Below are 24,612 nucleotides of genomic sequence, written 5' to 3' on the forward strand. Positions count from 1 at the left end.
GGCCTTTTTACCCTTACAATTCCTCATCTCTATCCATACTGATTCTACATCTCCTGATTCTATGTCACTCCTTGCAAGGGAGTGAATATCATTCCTTACCAACAGAGCTACCCCGCCCCCTCTCCCCACCTGCCTGTTTTTCTGTACGTTGTGTACCCCTGAATATTCAGCTCCCAGCCCTGGTCCTCTTGTAGCCATGTCTCAGTGATTCCCAACATCTAAAAACAGTACTCCATTCCTGCCTTGATTCCTTTAGCCCCAAGAGCTAAATCTAACTCTCTCTTGAAAATATCTAGTGAATTGGCCTCCACTGCCTTCTGTGGTAGAGAATTTCACAGATTCACAACTCTCTGGGTGAAAAAATGTTTCCTTATCTCAGTCCTAAATTGCCTACCCCTTATTCTTAAACTGTGACCCCTGGTTCTGGACTCCCCCAACATCAGGAACATTTTTCCTGCATCCAGCCTGTCCAATCCTTTAAGAATTTTATATGTTTCTCTAAGATCCCCTGGCATGCTTCTAAATTCCAGTGAATACGTCCAGTCGACCCATTCTTTCATCATATATCAGTCCCGCCATCCCGGGAATTAACCTTGTGAACCTACGCTGCACTCCCTCAATAGCAAGAATGTCCTTCCTCAAATTAGGAGACCAAAATTGCACACAATACTCTAAGTGCGGTCTCACCAGGGCTCTGTACAACTGCAGTAGGACCTCCTTGCTACTAAACTCAAATCTTCTCTCAATGAAGGCCAGCATGCCATTAGCTTTCTTCACTGCCTGCTGTACCTGCATTCTCTGCTTGCTTTGAGCAGAAGGCCGATGGAATGACATAAGCTGTTTTGACAGCTTTGGGTGCACCTGCACCCATGGTCACTGTCGCAGATGTCAGATTGGCCTTTGTGCAAGTGAGCCTGCCAAACGCAACTGCCTTAGATGGAATCCGGGCCAGGTGCTCAGGACCTGCACAGGCCAACTGGTAGGAATATTCACAGGCATCCATAACCTTTTGCTATTCCATTCTGAGATCCCCACCAGCAATAAAAAGACCATTATCACCCTAGTGCCAAAAATCAAGGTAGCGTGCCTTAATGGCTACTGTCCAGTGGCTATGACATCCATCATCATGAAGTGCTTTGAGAGGCTAGTCAAGGCGCACATTAACTCTAGCCTTCCAGACAGATTTGACTTGCTGTGACCAGTGAGGATAGATGATAAAACATCCTGCACAATATTCTCAACACCAGTGGCCCACAAGGGTGTGTTCTCAACCTCTTAATATACTCCCTGTTGCATCATAGCTTGGTTTGGGAACAGCTCTGCCCAAGGGCACACGGAAATGCAGAGCTTTGTTCATGCAGCCCAGTCCATCACTCAGACCAGCCTTCTCCTTCCTCCTCTTTCTTTCTCCCCCCCTCCCCCCCAATTGACTCCATCTACACTTCACTCCATGTCAAGAATGCAGCCAACATTATCAAGGACCTTTTTCACCCTGTTATTCCCTCTTGTCCACTCTCCTAACAGTTAGAAGGTACAAAAGCTTGAAAGCACGTACCACCAGATTCTGGAACAGCTTCATTCCTGCTGTTATCAGATTATTGAATGGTCCTCCCACAGGCTGGTGTAGTGCCGATCTTCCAACCTACCGAATTGCGGACATTGGACCTTTTAACTAAATGTAACTCTACAATGCTTTACAACTATATTCCGACGTGACAATAATAAACCAATACTAATATCCCTGCTGATACGATATACAGTATTCTACCTGCATGAATCCCCAAAACGATTTAAAAACTATATATAGATTTAGCCCACGTCAATTTGTTTTTAATTATATTCCATGGCTTTACCGGTGTGGACCGATAGTTATTTTCTTCTTCAAATCTGTATCCTCCTGAAAACATAATGAGAACAGCTTCCATCAGCCTTGGATCCAACCTTCCATCGGGCTTTCCGGATACAGATTATATAAATTATATCAGAAATAGATGAACCATGCCAAAAAATAACTATTGTTTGTCTTTATTTCAAAATTACTTTGGTTATAAATAATATTCCTGCAATTACATCATTTAGAAGCCACAAACGTCAGAGCAGTAAACAAAAAGCCTAAGAAATAAAACTGAAATGACATCTCACTAAGTGTTGACCAATGAAGAATGAAAGCCTGTAAAATACAAAATCCCTTCCGAATTAGAATTGATCAAACAATAAAATAAAAAATATGGTTAATTGAAATGGGAAAAATATAAAAAATACTGTTAAAAACTATAATCAATCATTCAGACCCGCAGATGGACATATTCTATTGCAAGAAACCTCAAGCCAGAACTATTGAATAAGTAATTTAAATCCATGCTAGCTTTTGTACGGTTGTTGTATAAATTAACAATAAACAACAACAAGCACTCAGAACTGGGCAGTCCAGTAACTTTGATATATATTACTTATCTTATTCCAAACAGAGAAAAACATGCATCTCAACCATACCAGTAGACATTCCTTTGGTTAATATTGCGGTTAGAATATCAGGCATGCACACAAAACATGACACAATTCCATGCCTCACGGTCCAGGCAAGATCAGTACAGTACATTCACTACAGATTCAAGATGGAATCATGTAACTGTGAACAAATCACTTCCACGTAAAACTAATGAGAATAGCACAAACCACTTTGGTCTTTCCCGACTTTAATTTGTAATGTTCAGAAAATTTATGGAATTGCCACTTCCTCCACTTGGGCTATTTTGGAATGCAGTGCAAAATCAATTACGTCTCAATAGATGTACATACGAAAGATTCATTTTCTTTCCAATAAACCACTTCTTAAATTATCTTTCAAGTAATAGGAATACATTATTAGTTCGTTCAATCACAAGCAAGAACTGTAGCAACCTTTCATTAAACAAATGATATACTTCAAAAAAATATTCAATTCTTGTCTGCATCAAAGCTAAAAGTGATATTGATTGACATAATCAAATCAACAATGTAAAATTAGGATACACTTACTGCTGGGAAAGAAAACTGTTGTCTATGTCCAGCAGGATTAGATGGACATTTTGTTATTTTGTTGGATTTCTTTTTATTATTTCGGAATGTTAATGCACAGCTTTCTCTTAATTGCTTGAGTGACTTTATCAACAGGGTTCATGATTCTACCGAGTAGATCGTACACAATAACAATACACTTAATGCTCTTATTGCCATGTCTATTCTACATTTCTCTAATGCAATTCATTGTCTAAGGTCAAAACAACAGTACCTCTTCCCCTTTGTTTTGGTGATCCTCATGATACAAAGCACAAAATATAGTTTTCAAGTTAGAATGTCCCTTCACTGCCTAAAAAATGTGGTTTCTCTGAGATATTCGACACATTCCTTTGAAAGATCAATGAGGATGTGAGGCATCCACAGTCAAATTGGATTGCTCATCCAAAACCAAAATATGGGTTAAGATAAGGTGAAGATTTGTAAACCACTATGTAACAAAACCTATGACAGAGACACTTGTTAAGGATTTCCATTTAGCAAATCTACTCTGTGAGAAGATCAACACAACAAAACATCAGCCGTGAAACAGTGCATCTAAGAATTACCGATTTTCTTGTTTCAGTTTTAATACATTATATCCAGGATCACTAATGCCATTTTTTTAAAATTGAGTGGAGGATGTGATAATTAGTGCACAGTGTTAACATTCACTATGCCTAGGCAAAACATTACATTTGATTTGAAGTATGCAATATGGTACACTGCTCACAATGGACAGAACAACCACAGCCACTCCAACTATACTTCTCTGTTTTACAACTTAATTCATTCATTCCCTAATAAAGCTGTCAACTGAAAGTATTTTGTTCCCAGGACCTGTATTATGAGAAACTAAATGAGGCGGAATAAATTTGATTGCAACTAATTACAGACTGATGGATGATAGAATGTTCATGTGATCTTAGAAAAGTCAGGAGTCAAAAGTCAAGAGATAATGGTGGGGGGAAAAAATGCAGTGCTCCACTCATCTTCCTACTCATTGCACTTTTACTTTGTCCGGGGTCCATCACTTTAAATGTGATCTAGTAACAGAACAGCACTGCAATAGAAACACAACAGTACAACTATTTCTCTTCCACTCAAGGACCTGTTATCTTTATGCCAAATTTAAATGCAAGATAAAAAGTTTCTTTTATTTATTTGCCTTGCTTTTAAAGTTTACTGCATTAACAACTTGAAAAGTATAAGTTTTTCATCATTGAGAGAGAACTCCTGTTTAAATATCTTCTCAATGATGTACACCAGCGATGGAAAACAGGGATTTTTTTTCTGTGGATTGTGCTATTCAGTCAAACTAGCTGAAAGATTGCATGGCATGCCATTTCCATAATCTAAACTTCTATTACAATTACAGGCTAATCCATGCAGGCACACTCTTACCACTAATAAGGCGCTATCATCTGTGTGTTGAGACCGTCTGATAGGAAAATGATTGGGGAGCTGGGGAAGGGTAATGGAGAGAGATATGAATAAACGTAACATAAAGACAACAAATACTCTTAATACTCAGTTAACAGTTATTGATTTTGGAATTCTATCAATTGTAGAAAATTAAACTATGCATCTCATCTAATATTTGACATTACCGTGCCATTGTTCAGAGTTTAGACAAACCATTACTCGTACACTCCAGGTTGTACTCCTCAGGGTCCAGATCAACAGCTTATTTCATCAAATTGCTTACACTACAGTATTTATGTGTAAAAGAACTGCGAAACTTGGCATCACCCAATTTGTGAAAGAAAGAAAGCCAGTGTGATATAATTGAAAAGTAAACATCTTTTAACAGCATGGAATGTTAATCACTAACTTATTTCTGAAAAAGGTTTACTCATGAAACATGCTTTTGTTGGGTCATTTAGCATTAGACACACAACCCACTCCAATAAGAAAATGACAGGAGCATCTCAAAAGCAACTGCAATCATTGTTTGGAAAAATCCAAAATTAGACAAACCTAAATTTATTGTTCTTATTCTGTTACAAAAAGATCTCACATTTGAACAAAAAACTTCTATCCTCATGTACTTACAGGAAAAGGTAAAAACAGTTGGAAATTTGTTGCAGATATTGGAGCTCAAATATTTAAAATATAACTGAATTTAGTAACGCATGTTTATGTAGAATTAATGGCAAAATATATTGTTACACTTTTGATCGAGATCTGTATGGTCTCAATCAACCGAATTCAATTTGTTAGTTCTAACTACATCTGGGTAAAATACTCTATGGGATACAAAAAAGAGGAAACCTTATGACTAACTGGTTATGTTCTGGTCTTCCAACTAGTTCAAAGACTATTGAGGGGGAAATACAGCAACTCTGTCTAAAAGAATGAAACTCTCAAAAGTTACAATTTAAGGTGGTAATTGGGATGCGCAGTGGAATGATGTGATACATTGCCTTGATTTCTGGTCCATCAACAAAGAGGCAATTATTTGTATTCTAACTTTGAAAATGATATTATCTTTGAACAATTGTACAAGTCAAATGGAGGCAAAACTGTCAATATTGAGAAGAAAAAACACATTCTTAACAATGCTATTATGTTATTGAAGAGCTGTTATTATGGAATTTTTAGGATCAGATCTATGACAGGAAACCTCCAAATTGATTTCTGTTTTGTTGTAAGTAAGTAGATATTGAAGTATCCTTGAACATGATTTAAAAATAAAGTACTTCACAGGAGTTCAGGGAGAGGGATGACTTAGTTGGACACAACGATTATTATCTGAATGGTGTCAGATTATTATCTGAATGGTGTCAAGTTAGGAGAAGGGGAAGTACAACGAGATCTGGGTGTCCTAGTGCATCAGTCACTGAAAGGAAGCATGCAGGCACAGCAGGCAGTGAAGAAAGCCAATGGAACGTTGGCCTTCATAACAAGAGGACTTGAGTATAGGAGCAAAGAGGTCCTTCTGCAGTTGTACAGGGCCCTAGTGAGACCGCACCTGGAGTACTGTGTGCAGTTTTGGTCTCCAAATTTGAGGAAGGATATTCTTGCTATTGAGGGCGTGCAGCATAGGTTCACTAGGTTAATTACCAGAATGGCGGGACTGTCGTATGTTGAGAGACTGGAGCGACTAGGCTTGTATACACTGGAAGGATGAGAGGGGATTTTATTGAAACATATAAGATTATTAAGGGATTGGACACGTTAGAGGCAGGAAACATGTTCCCAATGTTGGGGGAGTCCAGAACCAGGGGCCACAGTTTAAGAGTAAGGGGTAGGCCATTTAGAACGGAGATGAGGAAAAACTTTTTCAGTCAGAGAGTTGTAAATCTGCGGAATTTTCTGCCTCAGAAGACAGTGGTGGCCAATTCTCTGGATGCTTTCAAGAGAGAGTTAGATAGAGCTCTTAAAGATAGCGGAGTCAGGGGGTAATGGGGAGAAGGCAGGAATGGGGTACTGATTGTGGATGATCAGCCATGATCACATTGAATGGCGGTGCTGGCTCGAAGGGCCGAATGCCCTACTCCTGCACCTATTGCCTATAACGATCACTTTGATTCCCTTTTCCTTTATACATAGTTCAGGATGATGCTGTATTTGAAGTTTGAACGGAACGATTTGGTGAACCTACATCCGTTTCCAGGAGCAGGAGAGAGTCGGCATACGTTAGTAGTCACTCGACTCTCCAATATCCATCTACACCTGCACTGAGACTTACATCACTGTGAATGCTGCTTGGATTCTGTTTCTGAGGGCTCTTGCCACTCTTTTTCCGCAGGGAGATAGAGCGCAAACACTATGACTTTAACTGCATTCCTAAAGATGATATTTAAATGGCACCTCAGTAAATCACACAATCGGGCTTTTTTTGCAAACGCAAATAAATGGTAAGTAAGCCAGTCACTTTAAACTCTGCTGAGCATCAATGATTCCATCTTTTACTTGCACCTTATCGCTGTGACACACAAGAAAATGATATTTACTTGAACAACTGGCGCCATAGAATGAGTTTTCGTTGACACATGTAGAGCAACTTCATCTGAATAATATTTAGGATGGAACCATGCTTAATACTGGGCATTAAGTACAGTATGGACAGTGAAACAAACAAATACAGGATTATTAAAGAGAGTCTAACATTGCACTACAAACATCTTGTAGTGGCATCTGAGATTTTTCTTCAGTATTGAACAATGCTTGCAATCAACAGTATTTTCAATATTGTAATTTCAGGAACAAATGATTTGGATGGAAAGCACCAATAAAATCAGTACTATTGAAAATTTAACTTTCCAGACTTCAAGATTTGGGTAGAATTAGTGCAGTAGAGCCATACAGATATATTAGATTGATTCCTACATTATTTGGTTAATCTGCAGCATGGTCAGAACAATGTTGCTCCATTTGGACCCCAAATTGGTCGAGAAAGATGCAAACAGAGAAGATTTCCTAGGTAGACACAAAATGCTGGAATAACTCAGCGGGTCAGGCAGCATCTTGGGAGAGAAGGAATGGGTTGGGAGAGAAGTCTGAAGAAAGGTCTCGACCCGAAACATCACCCATTCCTTCTCTCCCAAGATGCTGCCTGACCCACTGAGTTACTCCAGCATTTTGATCAAACCCTCTCCTTCGACAAACACATCAAACACATCACAAAGACAGCCTTCTTCCACCTCAAAAACATTGCCCGTCTCCGTCCATCCCTCTCCTCCACAGCTGCAGAAACCCTCATCCACGCCTTCATCACCTCCCGTCTGGACTACTGCAACAGCCTCCTCTATGGCGCACCCTCAAAAATCATCAGTAAACTTCAGTACATTCAAAACTCCGCTGCCCGTCTACTCACCCACACCCCGATCCGTGACCATATTACCCCCGTCCTTTACAAACTCCACTGGCTCCCCATCCCCCAGAGAATCCAGTACAAAATCCTCCTCATGACCTACAAAGCCCTCCATAACCTGGCCCCATCCTACCTGACTGACCTCCTCCACAGGCACACTCCCACCTGCTGCTGCCAATCTCCTATCCCCCCCCATCCGGACCAAACTCAGATCCTGGGGGGACAGGGCTTTCTCCATCTCTGCTCCCACCCTATGGAACTCACTACCCCAAACCGTCAGAGACTCCTCCTCACTCACCACATTCAAAACATCACTGAAGTCTCACCTGTTCAGTACTGCCTTCAACCACTGAAGGTCACCTCACCTTCTGTCTCCTTTCTCTGTTCGTTTACTTATTTATCTATTTATTCACTTCCCTATGTTCTTTAAATCCCTGTAAAGCGTCTTTGAGTGTATGAAAAGCGCTATATAAATGTAATGCATTATTATTATTATTATTATTATTACCTTCGATTTAAACCAGCATCTGCAGTTTTTTTTCCTAGAGAATTCCTACTTAATTAAGCATTCAGAGACATCAGACTCTCTCATTGCTTAATTAAGTGCAAAGATCCACAGCTGAGATAAATCCATGAAGTGCAGCCAATTACATTTGCACTGTTTGTTTCTACCTTTTCAAAATAAATCCAGATTATAAAATGAAAAGACCAACAAAATTTGACAGGATTATCAATTTCATTTTTTGTAATTGTCATGTTGATTAACTACCCCATAAAGTGTTGCAACAGGCGTACATTGGCACTCAGAAATGCATTCACTTTCAATTGGCTTCCGAAGGAAGATGAGAGTATAAATGTCAGGTAAGTTTTAAAAATCAAATAACATGATGACATTAAATTATCTTTCTTTTGAACTCACTTGGAGGAGACAATGGTACAGGCAATGAAATAGAATTACATTTAAAAAAACCATGCCCTGCTGTGGCTGATGCAACTGAAATTCATCTGGATTTAGCTGCACTAAATTGAGGATAATCAGACAAAGAGTTAGCAATTCACCTTTTTCAGTCTGCTTTCTATTTAAGTTTCTGAATTTCAAAAGTAGGAGGATGAGGACAAAAAAAAAGGTCAAAATATGGAAGGAAAATCAAGCAGACTAATTATCTCTTTGATAAAGTAACAAGATCAGTATATTCTGCCTAATACCTGGAATAATACCATTGGATTATAATCATATGCTTAAAATGGTAATGCTTACTCTCACAAAGTCAAGGGGTGCTTCTTTTTGTTTTGTGTGGATTCGCTCCTCTTCATATTGTTCAGCTGCAATTTGTGCCTCTCTCCTGGTCCGTTCCACCAGTAGTTGCTCACGCCTTCTCTGCAACTCAAACTCTGTGCATCCAGCATGAGAAGTCTAATAACAAACACATTGAAACCATTTTATCTGTTCAACCAAATATAATTTTCAGATGAAAAATTATCTCTAAAATATTAGGTTTCAGTTGCCAAATAAACAAATAATTTAAATTTGAGCAATTATACTTATTCTGTAAAAGGCAATTTTGAAAGTTTTACATTTTTTCTAAAGTTAAGGGCCTGTCCCACTTAGGTGATTTTAAGGCGACTGCCGGCGACTAGGCTGTCGCCGACAGTTCGCCGGGGTGTCGTGGGCATGATCGTGAGGAGTCTTCAAAGAATCATAGTGGATCTCGGCACGTCGCTGAGAAATCAACCGGATTGAAATTTCTCGGCGCCAGCTGGCTTGTTGCCAGGTATCGTTGCTTATAGCGGGCGCTGTCACACGCTGCCCCCAGGTTTGCTAGGTTGTCTTAGATGCATTTAGAAGCACGTAAATTAAGTAAAGTAATTTGAACATACCATAAAATACTTGTGTTTAACCAATTTATTTACCGTCAGGACATTTGACAGGTAGATTGGAGGCGACAGTTTGACGGTCAGGTAAGCTTGGGAATTTTCGCAATGTTTATGGCCATCAGCGATTACATTTAAAGTAGGCCCCCAACTCAGATATGCAACCCAGAAACCAGATATGCATCTCCCGTACATTTTCAAAAAATGCCCACACTCCGCACAAAAATCCATTTAACCGTTTAAAATTATATTTCTTAATACTGCTATTAGTAAACTGGAAGTCAATCCAGTTTATGCCTTGTTTCAAGTAACCCGGGCAAGATGTTATATTTCAAAACTCTCAAGTAATTACAGACCTGTCAGTGATTTCAGGGAAAATTAGGCCGCCGGAGAAGCATTGATAAGCGTGCGAATTTTGCGATGTTTCCGAAGACGGTGTAATCTCGTCCTGACTCGGCATTGTCGTGCTCATTGTCGTAGGGTAAAAGAAAATTTAGGTGACCTGCTACGACTTTGACAGTCGCTGGCAGTTGCCTAAAAAAATCGCCTAAATGGGACAGGCCCTTTATCGATCTATGCAAGACAATTTTATATTCATTTGTGTTTTCTTGATTTAAAAGTTATGGTTGTGCTTCTTTGGGCTCCTTAACTGTAATGTTCACAATGCAACCTGTTGTTTGCTCACCTCAAATTGTAATAACTTGAGCAGAACAGCAACATCAGTCTGAAGAAGGATCTCCACCCAAAATGTCACCCATTCCTTTCTCCCGAGATGCTGCCTGTCCCGCTGAGTTACTCCAGCATTTTGTGTCTACCTTCGATTTTACCAGCATCTGCAGTTTTTTTCCTAAGCAAGTATCTGGGCCTCCTCCATTGCCAGAGAGGGGCCAGAGCCTCCTCCATTGCCAGAGTGGGCCACATGCAAATTGGGGGAACAGCACCTCATATTCCACTTGGGTAACTTACAACCCAGTGGTATGAATGTCGAATTCTCTAGTTTTAAGTAACTTCTATCACTCTCCTCCCTTTCCTCTTTGTCCCCTTCCTCCACCCTAATCGTTTCACCAGTTCCACAGTTCACATTATATCCCTCTTGAGATCACACCTTCCCAAGCCAACAATGGGCCTACCAGGGCTCTACCCTGCCTGAGGTAATTTGTTGCCGACCCCAATTGGTCCTCCTCTTTTCTCGCCTCCATTCCCTCCCCCCCCAACTTCCTACTTTCAGTCTGAAGAAGGGTCCCGACCTGAAACATCACCTATCTTTTTTTTCTCCAGAGATGCTGACAGACCCACTGAGTTACTCCAGCACTTTGTGTCTATATTTAGCAAGCAGCTCAGTCTTACTTACAGCAAAGGAAAAAGATAATGAAATTCGGGAAGATACATAAAATCGAACAATTAAAGAAACTTCAAATATCCTTCACTAATAAAATCAAGGCCTCTAAAAATGTGCAGATTTTATTAATAAATGCCAGTGGTTCCAGGGGAAATGGTCTGGTGCTGGATTCCCCATGATGCTCAAGAGTTTGATTGACTTATTTTATGAACAATGAAGTGTTTCCTTGCAGCAGCAGCACAAAAGGTATAAACACAGTACTCAATAAATATCATTAAAAAACTCAACGCAGCGCAAAAACAAAACAAAGACCAAAGTCTCTAGTGCAACCCAGGTAGTTAGTAGTTCGAACAACACTTCACCTTGCTAATAAGTTTAACTAGTGCAGGTATCATAAGTAAATAAAAGAATAGGACTGTGCCATTTGGCTCATCATAGCTAGTCAACCATTTGTCAAGATCATGGTTGCTCTTTTACCTCATTTCTTTCCTGCATTAGTTCCATATGCCTTGATCTGTATTCTCCATTACTCTGTTCAATATACTCAGCAACTTCCTCCACAGGTTTCCTGAGGAGAGGATCCCAAAGATTCACCACCCTCTAGTTAAAGAAAATTCTACTTATCGGTTTTCAATCACTGACCCCCTTTTTTGTGACTGTGACTATCTTGGTCTCGTCAGCCCAGCTGGAGGAATCTCCATCCCCATATCTACACAATCGAATCCTGTGGCAATTTTGAATGCTTCATTGAAATTAGCTCCCAATTTTGTAAACTAAGGTGAAAAGGCTCAGCCTTCTCAATCTCTCCTCATAAAACAAGTCCCCCATCGCAGGAATTAATCTGATGAATCTTGCCTGGATAAGTGGATGTGGAGTTAATGTTTCGACTAGTGGGAGACCAGAGGCCACAGCCTCAGAATAAAAGGATATACCTTTAGAAAGGAGATGAGGAGGAATTGCTTTAGTCAGAGGGTGGCGAATCTGTGGAATTCATTGCCACAGATGGCCGTGCTAATAGATTGTCTAAGTCAATAGATATTTTTAGGATGGGAGATTGATAGATTCTTGATTAGTATGGGTGTCAGCGGTAATGGGGAGAAGGCAGGAGAATAGGGTTGAGAGGGAAATATAGATTAGCCATGACTGAATGGTGGAGCAGACTTGATGTGCAGAATGGCCTAATTCTGCACCTACAACTTATGAACTTATTTTCAATGAACAACTTCTATCACAACTATATCTTATGTACAGGAAAAAAACTGCAGATGCTGGTCTAAATCGGAGGCAGACACAAAATGTTGGAGTAACTCAGCGGGTCAGGCAGCATCTTGCGAGAGAAGGAATGGGTGATGTTTCGGGTCGAGACCCTTCTTCAGACTGATGTATCTTATGTAGACAAATATATCTCATGTAGGAAGATGAGAGCTATACAGTTGTAGTCAGATGTGGTCTCACCAAAGCCTCAAATACTTCAGCAAACACATATCTACTCAAACTCAAATCACCTTGCAATAAAAACCAACCTGGTGTTTGCCTGGATAACAGATAGCTGTAAAAAAAAAAAGCTGGAGTAACTCAGCAGGCTAGGCAGCATCTCTGGGGAACATGGAGAGGTAATGTTTTGGGGCAGGACTCTTCTTCAGGCCAATTGTGGTGGTGGGGGGGGGGGGGAAGAGGGAAGAAAGCTGGAGGAGGGGCAGGACAAAGTATGGTACGTGATAAGTGGAAGATGGACACAAAATGCTGGAGTAACTCAGCGGGACAGGCAGCACCTCTGGAGAGAAGGAATGGGTGACGTTTTGGGTCGAGACCCTTCTTCAGACTGAGATCAGTCCGCTGAGTTACTCCAGCATTTTGTGTCTATCTTTGATTTTAACCAGCATCTGCAGTTCTTTCCTACATGTGATACGTGGATAGAGTGAGGGGGGGGGGGGGTTTGGTAGGCAGATAGTTGGACACAGGCTAGAGATAAGAAGACAAAAAAGTGTGAGATTTGGATAGCCGTGGTGCACATTGTGAAGCCAGAAGAATGAAGATACGTGGAAGGAGCAAAAGTGAGTGGGAGTTCAGGTGGAGCACAGGGATGAGACAGGGAAGGAACGAAACACTGCGTAGTTCTTGCACAAGGGCACCCAATCCCCTTGAATGCAAACATCTTTCCCATCACTCACTCACTACCAACCATTTAAAAAAAAACTAATGCTAAGTTCTTCAAATTCCTCATGCACACCAAACCTGGAGTTCTTCACTATATGTGGGATGTTTCCACTGTCATCTTCTGCAGAGACAGCCACAGAATATTTGTTTAATATTCCTGCTACTTCTTTCTTCTCCAATTAATTTATTCCGTCTCTTTTTGGGATCAACGTTACCTATTTTTCCCTATGTATCTATAAAAAATGTTGCATTCTGTATTGTTCTTCACAATATTACTCTCATACCTTACTTTCCATTTCCTTATCAGTGCCATTAACCCTCTTTGTTGAATTCTGATTTCTTTTCCTCCCAATTTTCCCATAATAAATTGGTAATAATTTGCCCATAATAAATAACTTGGTATCATTTTAAATTGTTTTTAAACTGTTTCCCAATCTGCGACATATTCCAGTTGTCAAAGAAGCTTTTCAGGGGTGAACCTTCATTACAGGAAGCTTTGGGTCAGCAAGGAATATCCTCGCCACCTAGACCAGTGACGTTTAGGAGCAGTCACTGTGAGTGATGGGCTTATGGCATCAATGGCATGCTAATATAACTTTAACTTTATTTTAATTTAATTTTGGCATTATAATCTTGCTTCAACTCAGTTGTAGATCTAGATTTTTGCAGATAAATTTAACATTCAATATTGCTGAGTTAAGATATCTCATCTGGCATATATAATTTATAGTAGGAATCTTAGAAATTATCAACTACATAATAATTACCACATATTGACCAGTAGGCGAAACTTTTGAGAGCAAGCCAGCTTCTGAAAATTCACTGTAAAGTCAAAATGAAATTTCACATGAAATGAGGCAGTGCAAGTTTATCTTAAAGAATAATATCTAAAAATATGCTTGTCAAATGACTATTAGCACAAATGAAATTCTATGTTTCCTAATTTTCAGGAGAGAAGAGAGAGAATTTGCAAGATTGAATTCTGCTCCGCATAATGCTTATTGAGAGCTAATAAATCTACAATTAATTCTAAATTTCCTTTTAAAACCAGCACTGTTTTCTAATCTAATAAATCTGAATTCACAGAGCCTTTAATGTCTGCTGTCATTCGCCATCAGAATTACAAACCTTCAATTTTCTGGACCCAATGGGCTCATTTCTGAAAATGCTTATTGTATTTATGTCACACATGGGAAACCTAATTGTATCATTGTAAAAGGCGAAATAATCAGAGTTTAAACTTCCTACACACCCAGCTACTCAGAAAGTGCAACTCAGTGGGCAATTGGTTCTTTGCCAGCAAACTCCCATTCTGCTGCTTTATGTCAGAGAACTAAAGAAAAGATCTTATAGCTTCCACTGTGGGAAATCGGGTAAACTAAAATTTAGTATGTTAATTCCAAACTGTCATCAATGAATCATTATGATCAAACTAAAATAAAGTATTTCTTCTTCGCCAGAAGTCTGTTAGGATCGTGGGATTGATAATGAAATGATCAGTGGCATACAATATTAGACTCAAATAACTGAACCGTGCACGTCTTCCACGTGCCTGTTTTGTCATTTATTGTCCATTAATGGACGTTCCACGAATCCACAAATAAAAATCTATATAGTCAATCCCTGCTTTAGTGGGGGTGGGGTTGCTTTCCTATAAAATGAGCCAGAATGCAATTCTCTGTATATCATCTGTGCATGCGGCAAGAAACTTGATTGAAATGAAAAAGAAAATGTGTTTATACATTAACTTATTTTACTCCATAATTTCATGAGTGAATTTTATTCCATATCTCAAATTTATGTGTGGTGATTTATGAATACTTCCAAAGCCCAAACATGCACATCACAGTGGTTGCCTGTGTTTGCATTCCTATCCCACACTGCAGGCTGTTGCTTGCTCTTTGGATTGAAATTGTCGAATAAAATCACAAGCAAACCCACTTTGCAAGTTTGGGAATTCAAAGAGGTAAAACCAGTTTAGTAACATGTGAGGTAAGATTGCACGAGGAACCACGAAAAAAAACGCAGAAGCCTTCATTCAGTCCCTCATACTACATGCCCACTCAGCTTCTTGGCTTTCACTTAAAAATATGGGGCAAAATACCAATGACTTAATTGTCCAACTGTCCAGCACTCATGATTATTATATTCATCTAGACATGTGTTTACCCATTAGTCAACATAAACAACCTCTATACAATGTATATTTTACTCAATTAATATTCATATGGAACACACACTATATATTGTACAATAAACAAGAAATGGGTGCACTTCAGGGAGGACACAGGGAAATGTGTGGGGAAAAAATAGGGTGGGAGGGGTGGTTGTTAGTAGGTTTTATTACCTAAAATTGGAGAATTCAATGTTCATACCATTAGTTTGAAAGCTACCCACGCAGAATTTTATACATGTCTACAATTGCGATACTGTGTCTACATGTTGCTCGGGTTATTTACAGAATTGTCGTTTAAAATTGATATTTTTTAAATTGTCATTTAAAAATATGCAAATCATCTTCATTGTTGCATGCAAATGCAGTATACTTAAGTTGAGGCGTTACCTATTCTGTGTAGGATTCTGTTGGATCCAGCTCCTCTCATTCTCCGATCTTTGAGAATCTCCAGTAAGCTTTGATTTCACAGGAGAACCCTTCAAAAAGAGGAAAACCTTTCACCATTAGTCCGATCAAAGCACAATGGAACTAATTAACCAGTCTTGTCAAACAGGAAATCTAGATGATGAAATTTGTCTCTGCCCAGAACGTAGAACAGTTTTTAGATTTTTAGATTTAGAGATAGAGATACAGCGCGGAAACAGGCCCTTTGGCCCACCGAGTCCGCGCCGCCCAGTGATCCCCGCACATTAACACTATCCTACACACACTAGGGACAATTTTACATTTGCCCAGTCAATTAACCTACATACCTGTACGTCTTTGGAGTGTGGGAGGAAACCGAAGATCTCGGAGAAAACCCACGCAGGTCACGGGGAGAACGTACAAACTCCGTACAGACGGCGCCCGTAGTCAGGATCGAACCTGAGTCTCACTGTAGCATCGGAGGTTGAGGGGAGAACTAATAAAAGTTTATAAAGCTATGAGTCCTAGATAGGGTAGACGGTCAGAATCTTTTTTACCACGATGGAAATGGCAGAAGAGAGGGTATAGCTTTAAGGTATAGCGAGGCGTTGCATTCGCTGTAAGGCAGTAACTCTACCGCTGCGCCACCGTTATGGCGATGATTCCGATATGATTATCTGAAAGTCTTTTCAATGATACTATGGTATGTGCTTCCACAATGATATGCAACATTGTCGATTAATGATTTGGACGAGGGGATTGAAGGCTTTGTGGCAAAGTTTGGGGATGATACAAAATAGGTGGAGGGGCAAGACGTGTAGAGAAAGCAGGGAGTCTGCAGAAGGACTTGGATAGGTTGAGAGAGTAGACAGAGAAGTGTCAGATGGAATATAGTGTAGCAAAGTGTGGAGTCATGCATTTTGGTAGTAGGAATAAAGGCGTAGACTATTTTCTAAATGGGGTCAGAATCCAGAAATCGGAGGTGCAAAGGGACTTGGGAGTGCTGGTGCAGGATTCCCAAAAAGTTAATCTGCAAGTCGAATCAGTTGTAAAAAAAGCAAACTCAATGCTTGCATTTATTTCAAGAGGGCTTGTGTACAAAAATGGGGATGTAATGTTGAGGCTCTATAAGGCGCTGGTCGGGCCGCATTTGGAATATTGTGAGCAATTTTGGGCACCATATCTGAGAAAGGGTGTGCTGGCTCAGGGGAGGGTCCAGAGGAGGTTTACAGATCCCAGGAATGAGTAGGTTAACCTATGGTGAGCGTTTGTCGGCACTGGGCCTGTACTCGCTGGAGCTTAGAAGAATGAGGGAGGACCTCATTGAAATGGACAGAATAGTGAAAGGCTTGGATAGAGTGGATGTGGAGAGGATGTTTCCACTAGTTGGAAAGTCTAGGACTAGAGATCATAGCCTCTGCATTAAAGGACGATCTTTTAGGAAGATGAGGAGAAATGTATTTCATCAGAGGGTGGTAAATCTGTGGAATTCTTGCCACACAAGGCTGTGGAGGCCAGGTCAGTGGATATTTTTAAGGCAGAGATAGATAGATTCTTGATTAGTACAGGTGTCAGACGTTATGGGGAGAAGGCAGGAGAATGGGGTTAGGAGGGAGAGATAGATCAGCCATGATTGAATGGCAAAGTAGACTTGATGGGCAGAATGGCCTAATTCTACTCCTTTCCCTTATGACCTACTTTATCCTCTGCATAAACAGCTTGCCCCACACATGGCCTTTAATATTTCCCTCTCACCTTAAAGCTATACCCTCTCTTCTGGCATTTCCATCGTGGTAAAAAAGATTCTGACCGTCTACCCTATCTAGGACTCATAGCTTTATAAACTTTTATTAGGTCTCCCCTCAACCTCCGATGCTACAGTGAAAATAATCCACATTTGTCCATATATCTAATATCATCTAATGCAGACAGCTTCTTCGCAAACTATTTCTGTTCCCACTCCAATGCATCCCCCTCCTTCCTGCAATGGGACGATCTGAACTACACACAATAACACAAAAACGGCAGAGCAAAAGATTTATAAAGCTGAAACATGGCTCCTTTGCTTTTGTACCAAAATGTCTCAACCAACACCGGCAAGCATACCATATGCCTTCTTTACCACTCTATCTACTTCTGTTGCTACTTTCAGGGAGCAATGGATTTTGACCCCAAGATCTTTCTGTACATCAATGTTGTCATTACTGTATGACCCTGGGTATTTATCCATCTTAATGCTCTTCAAGCAACCCAACACTAACTTCTTGATCTCAAAATGCCTGGTATATTCGTATACCCCACACTGATTTTTGCCATCTTCTTTCTTCTTGGTGAAACGATGCAAAGTACTCATTTGGTACCTTGCCTAAATCTTCTGACTCCAAGTTTAAATTCCCTCCTTTATCCTTGAGTCGGTCCTATCCTCTCCCGAGTGACTCACTTGTTTTTAAAATATGTATAAAATGCCTTGGGATTCTCTTTAATCTGACTTGCTGACGACATTTCATGGCCCCTTCCGGCCCTCTAATTCTCTGTTCAAGTTCTTTTCAACTTTCTTTATATTCCTCAAATGCCTTGCCTGATTTTATCTTTCTAAACTTCCATCTGCTTTTTTTCTTTTTAGCCAAATTTACAACTTGTCTTGCCTTGCCATCCTTGCCCCTCCTCCTTACTGGAACATGCTTTATTTATAACTATCTTAAAAACTTTAGATGTGCTCACTGGTCCCAAAATGCTCTCCCACTGAAACGCCGGTCACCAGTACAAGGTCCAGTATGGCCCCTCTGCTAGTTGGACTATTATTTACTGTTTCAGGAAGCCCTCTTGGATACACCCATCATAATTTATGTTATTTTTTATGTTTACCCATAAATCTTATTCATGCAAGAAACAACATAATGAATAAAATCATATCCAAGAGGTTATTGCATTGGCAAGGATGATTCAATAATCTAATTTAAAAATATGTACATTTACACTGCAAACCACTTTTAAAAAAATCATATGTGCCTTACATGTAAACATCCCCACTGTTTAATGTGATAAACAAAACATAGAGGTTTACCTCATGGTTAATACGTCTCTTTTCTATATATGCCATAAATTGTGAGCTGAGGCTGGTGGAACCAGGACGCTTTGACATTCGCACTTCCTCCTCCTCTTCCTCTGTAGCACAGCTATCAATGTAATCAATCTGTTCTAGATCGTGTTCAACTGGAATAAAAGCAACATTTTCAACCTAAAAATGTAGTACGTAAATTATTTATCGCACAAAGCATACATTGTGACCATGAATCTTAGCTTTTGGAGACAATGTCATACAGCACCAAAACAGGTCTTTGTTCCCACTCGTCCACGATGACCTAGATGCCCCACCCAAGCTTATCCCATTTGCCACATTTGGTCAATATCCCAATAAACCTTCCCATCCTGGTACCTGCTCAAGTGTTTTTTAAATGTTGTTATTGTACCTGCCTCAACTACTTCTACTGCCAGCTCTTTCCCCCACCACCCTCTGGTGGGAAGGTTGTCCTTCAGGTTCCCCTCAACTTAAACTGATGTACTCCGGCTCCTGATTCCTCTTCCTGGGGTAAAAAAAAGACTGTGTATTCACACTATCAATTCCCTTGTGACTTTAAACACCTCTATAAAAGCACCATTGAGCCTCCTACATCCCAAGGGTATATCTATGAAAAAAATATCTAAGCATATAATTTCTGTAATTTTTTTCACAATAAATTGAAGGAACCCGGATGTGGTACTGTGATTTAGGATTTTATAAAGTGGGGCCTAAACTGAAGCTGCCACTCACTGCAACATAATGGTTCATGTATTTTACACATTTTATCTATCACTAACCTAACCAGTTTATCAAGATTTGAAACTAAAGTTGCAAATAATCCGGATATTTTCTTACAACCTGTTGGTGTCCTGCCCAATTCACCTAAAATCAGCACCTCAGACTTTCTTTCCCAGCTTGTGCTTGCAATCTCTGTTTACACTGAGATTCCTTAAAGCAAAATATATTTGACCTAATATTAACAGAATTTGCATACATATTTGCTTTATTCAAAGTAAGGTTGTTTGGTTTAGGGGGCAGGTTTCTCCTTTCAAAAGAATATACACAGGATCTTAGAAGCCTTTTCAAATATCTACAATTTTATACCATTTAAGTAATGGCATCTGCAGCCTTGAAAATTAATACTGTGTTTTTATTAAATAAATGGCTGCGTAAATTTTAATATTTATTAATGTGCTCTTATCCAATGTGAGCAATCTTTAGAAATTGCAGATTAAATGCCACTCGATGCAAATCAATGGCCGATTTTGTGCACCTTCTCTTGTTATGAATGAAAGTAATGTTAACAAGCACAGAATATTTCTTCATTTTGACTGCGTTAATGTACATATTCAATTGTTAACAGACTTTGAATTTACTTTACCTATGCCATTTGGCATGGGTCGATGTTCATGATGCTGGCCCTCTCTTCGCAGCCTCTGCTCCTTTGAAATTTCTGCCATTCTTTGTGGAAGATCAGTAAACTCATCTGCAGGCTACAACAGGATTAACAAAAATTAAACCAAAATACAACATTGTATCACAGTAATAATACACCTTGTATTTCCAATACTGTAAAACACCAACCGATAAATAGGACAGTATTTCAACAGAAAAATATTGTGTTCGGATATGTCTACCCACGTACGAAGTAAATCATATTTCGGGTCGGATTACTCTAAAGATGATGTAATTGCATGGTGTTTGATAATTTTATTGCTCACCACTGCAGCGGTAAATTCAAATTCAAGTATACATTGTCCTATTAATAATTGGAAGAGATGGAGCAGTAAATAGTTACTCAGAGGAGGCAAGAAGCAAAATGTTAAAAAGGTAGAGGCCAATGTCAACAAACAAAATAAGATAATTGCTCGTAATAGTTTCAGCAGACTGCCAAAATAAATGTCGGTTGCTGAACCACGAGACTTCTATTATCATAAGACCATTAAGTACCTGGAGAAATCCAACTGAGAAGCCACGGCAGCGAGTGTAGAAATAGGTATTTTGGTTGGAGACAATTAAAGAACTGAGAATGTTAGTTTTTTATTAATGTCAATGTACAGATCTCAGAGAACTAAAATATAGAATCAATTATTTTTAGCAACTTGTACTGCATATTGAAGTAAAGCCATGAAACACAAACATTCCTTTAAAATACATTTGGACAAGTACATGGATATGAAAGGTTTAGAAGGATATGGGCCAAATGCTGGCAGGTGAGACTTGTGTAGATGGGACATCATGGCTGGCGTGGGCAAGTTGGGCCGCTGTATGGCTCTCTGACAAGCCAGATGTGATCTATGTAGTATATGATGAAAGCATGTCACATACCTCATTCCCTGACCACCTCTTATCTCCACTGTCAACACTGTTAAAGCCAGAGTCCAGTGCTCCATATGGTCGGCCTGAGAAATACTCTTCCTGACTGTGAAAAGAATAAAGATCGATCACACGAAGATCTAATTGAAGAAAAATTGATGAGGAAAAATGCCTACAAACTCATTCAATTATTTTATCATGAGGAATGCTAAAATTTTACATACAAAAGCTTTTTATTATGGTCATAGGCTTTTACAAGTACTTAATTTGCATTTTCATTTGTTCTCAACCAGACAATAGCAGTCCCTCAAGATAAAGGAGCTAGTTATTGACTTCAGGAAGCATGATGCCCCAGTAGGTGTCAATGGTGCTGAATTGGAGATGGTCAAGAGCTTCAAGTTCCTTGGCATAAATATCACCAATAATTTGAGCTGGATCAACCACATTGGCCGAGAAAGCACACCATCGCCTCTACTTCCTAAGACTAAGGATGTTCAGCATGTCTCCTGTGACTCTTACCAATTTCTACAGATGTACCAAAAGCATGCTATTAGGAGTTTCAGTTCAGTTTATTGTCATGTGCATCGAGGTAGCGAAAAACATTTGTTGTGTGCCAGCCAGCGGAAAGACAATACATGATTACAATCAAGACATTCACAGTGTACAGATACATGATAAAGGAATAACGTTTAGTGTTTCTGTAATGTTTAGTGTAAAGTCAGTAAAGTCTGATCAAAAATATTCCGAGGTTCCTAATGAGGTATATAATAATTCAACTGTTCTCTGGTTGCGGTAGGATGGTTCAGTTGCCTGATAACAGCTGGGAATTTCTTCCTGAATTTCTTCCTGAATCTGGAAGTGTGCATTTGCACACTTCTATACCTTTTGCCCAATGGAGGAGGGGAGAAGAAGGAGCAGTCAGGGTGTGAAGCGTCATTGATTATGCTGCTGGCTTTGCCATGGAAGTTCAAAGAGCACCATCTCATCTTTCAGTGAGGCAATTCAGTTAACTGAACTCAACATTGCAAATTTGTTCATTCCTCCGATCACCAATTTCAACACCTCCTTTCCAATTCCCTAATTTCTTATAATTATTGGCAGTTTTAATTTTTATGACTTCTGATAAAAGGTCAACAGGTGTGAAACATTATGAGGCACCTTTTCTTGAAATAGATCTGACTGATTTACCAAGTTACTCCAGCATTTTTGTTTTTGCTTTGGAACTATAATGGACGCTGCAGATAATCCTAAAAGAACTAAAGATGATAGGATTTCTATTACCATTGTGAGCAGAGCTCGCAAATCTGGCAGAAGTAGCTGAACTCTAATCAAGAGAAAATGCAAAGATTTTTCTTTCCTTTTAAAAACATCGAAAGAAAATCCAACAGATTCTGGTTCAGGATATTCAAGGTTCCTTCGTAGATTTTTTTCTGCTAAAATCCATCCAGATAATCTTAATAGTCAAACATTATGAAATACAAAAGGTATTCCTATCAAAGGTATTCTAATTTGTCTAATGCTGTGAAATAAAAGAACTGCAACTACCAACAAGGGCATCCTTTAAAATGCATCAGTAATCAGATGATGTACCAATGTCTCATGATATACACACGCAAATCTTGCAAAGACCAATAAAAATGTTTGTTGGAGACTTGCTCTGCAACGTTAGTAAATTTTGCAGAGTAGTGAGGTAATAACACATTATAAATTTGTAATGTGTACAATTTTTATATTCATTTTATATTTTTATCCTGTCCATTTCTAATGTTAATATCCCAATCTGAAATAAGTGTTTAATTTTATTCTGATAAGATTGAAATAGAAAATAAATTAAATAAAAATTTGAATTAAAAAAGGCAGCATTCAACTTAAAAAGCAACAGAAATGTAATACTGTAATGTCAAGGGAAGATTGAAAAAAAAAGTTGTAGACCAGTTAGCTCTGTTTATAGAAAGGACTATAACACAACATTCTGACATCAGTAATTAAGTAATTTTAGGAAAAAACAATCTCCAAACAGTCAACAAACTGGGTGAAATGTTCACTTATTCAAGTACATGACTGTGCCAACAACTTCTTACGGTTGCCAATGACAATTTTAAATAATAGTTTAGTGCCAGAAATAAATTACCAGGGGTTCTCAGAATTGTTGAAAAGGTTTATTAATGTTGAATAATGTAGTCCATTCCCACTTAAAACTATTTTAATATTATACCCTAATATAATGCGGTTGACTTCAACTTTTCATCAGAATGTGTACGAGAACTGCTGTTACTATAATACTCAAAATCAGTCTGCCTGGCTCCTTCTTAATTAATGCCGTAATGATCAAGGGAAAGCAATGAGATTTGTCAGATATGCACATAACAGCAGATATCAGATAGCAATTCAGCTGGCCTTAACATAACACAGACAAATTATTGTACTAAGTGCTAACGTGTCCAGACATCCTCTGTATCTCCAGTAGTTACGACGCAATGCTGTTAAATAACAGCTTCAAGTTATTGTGGAAATACAACAACTGTGCTTGGAGGTACATTTAAAGAGACTGACTTAACATTGATTTTTTTAAATTACTGCTCCCTTTCCAACATTCACAAGGATACATAAATACACTGCGGCCGACACTATGATCTTCATCAAGGCATGCATCTTTGAAAACCTACCGTGTTTTCAAAAAGCTATTCATTAAAGTATTTGAAAAGCTGATCAGATTTATTTTCATTATGTGGACATAATTGCAGATATCAGCATGCAAAGTTCATTCCTAAATGCCCTTAGGATAGTGACAGTGAGCTGTTCAGAATATACTCCAATATGTTGTTGGATGGGCTAGGGAATGCAGGGTTTAAACCCATCAACAATGAAACAATCATGGTAAGAAAGCAGAGCGCAAGACTTAGAGGAAAATCTGCAGGTGGTGTTCAAATGAGTCTGTTGCACTAGACTGTAGAATCGTGGTTCCAGAGTACCTGCAATGAAGTTAAACGTCTTGATGTTGTTGGCGTTACACTCATTTGGCAAGTGGAGAGCATCACATCACTTCTGATTTGTGCCTTGTTGATGGTGAAACAGTTGACATCACAAAGTGTCTTGTTGCAGGATATCCGACTTGTATTTATAACCATTGGGTTTATGTGGCAAATTTCTAGTCAATCCCGACCTCTCAGTGTGTTGAGAAGAAGGGACATGACAGTGCTAATTGTCAAGGCTAGTTGATTAGATTCCCTCTGATTAGATTCCCTCTGATTAGAGAAGTGTCTACATAAGTGTATCAGTTCAGCTTCACTCATGTTACTTAGGTACGTTGAAGCCAAGTACAGCAGCATTACTACTCACAACAGCTGCAAGCACAACAGCACTAGTTCAATGGGGTAGAGAAATTAGTTGTTTTTCATAGTTTGACAGCATTAGGACTGCCAGTGATACCA

At 39.2% G+C, this 24,612-nt stretch overlaps 1 protein-coding gene across 5 annotated transcripts in view; it reads right to left on the minus strand.

The window, feature by feature from the left end:
• Positions 1-24,612, minus strand: part of lrch3 (leucine-rich repeats and calponin homology (CH) domain containing 3) — a 124,988-nt gene that overhangs the window by 41,772 nt on the left and 58,604 nt on the right. For 4 of the 5 annotated variants that reach the window (XM_078410254.1, XM_078410252.1, XM_078410253.1 and 1 more), the window contains exons 7-13: positions 21,194-21,287; positions 20,247-20,358; positions 18,869-19,017; positions 15,787-15,875; positions 13,991-14,045; positions 9,114-9,269; positions 4,441-4,500 (exon numbers count right to left, since the gene is read on the minus strand). In XM_078410254.1, the coding sequence (XP_078266380.1) occupies positions 4,441-4,500; positions 9,114-9,269; positions 13,991-14,045; positions 15,787-15,875; positions 18,869-19,017; positions 20,247-20,358; positions 21,194-21,287 (715 nt within the window). The remainder of the gene's footprint in view (positions 1-4,440; positions 4,501-9,113; positions 9,270-13,990; positions 14,046-15,786; positions 15,876-18,868; positions 19,018-20,246; positions 20,359-21,193; positions 21,288-24,612) is intronic. The other variant, XM_078410255.1, reaches the window with a different exon arrangement.

The sequence above is a fragment of the Rhinoraja longicauda genome, chromosome 13 (assembly GCF_053455715.1).
Source record: "Rhinoraja longicauda isolate Sanriku21f chromosome 13, sRhiLon1.1, whole genome shotgun sequence".
Lineage (NCBI taxonomy): Eukaryota > Metazoa > Chordata > Chondrichthyes > Rajiformes > Arhynchobatidae > Rhinoraja > Rhinoraja longicauda.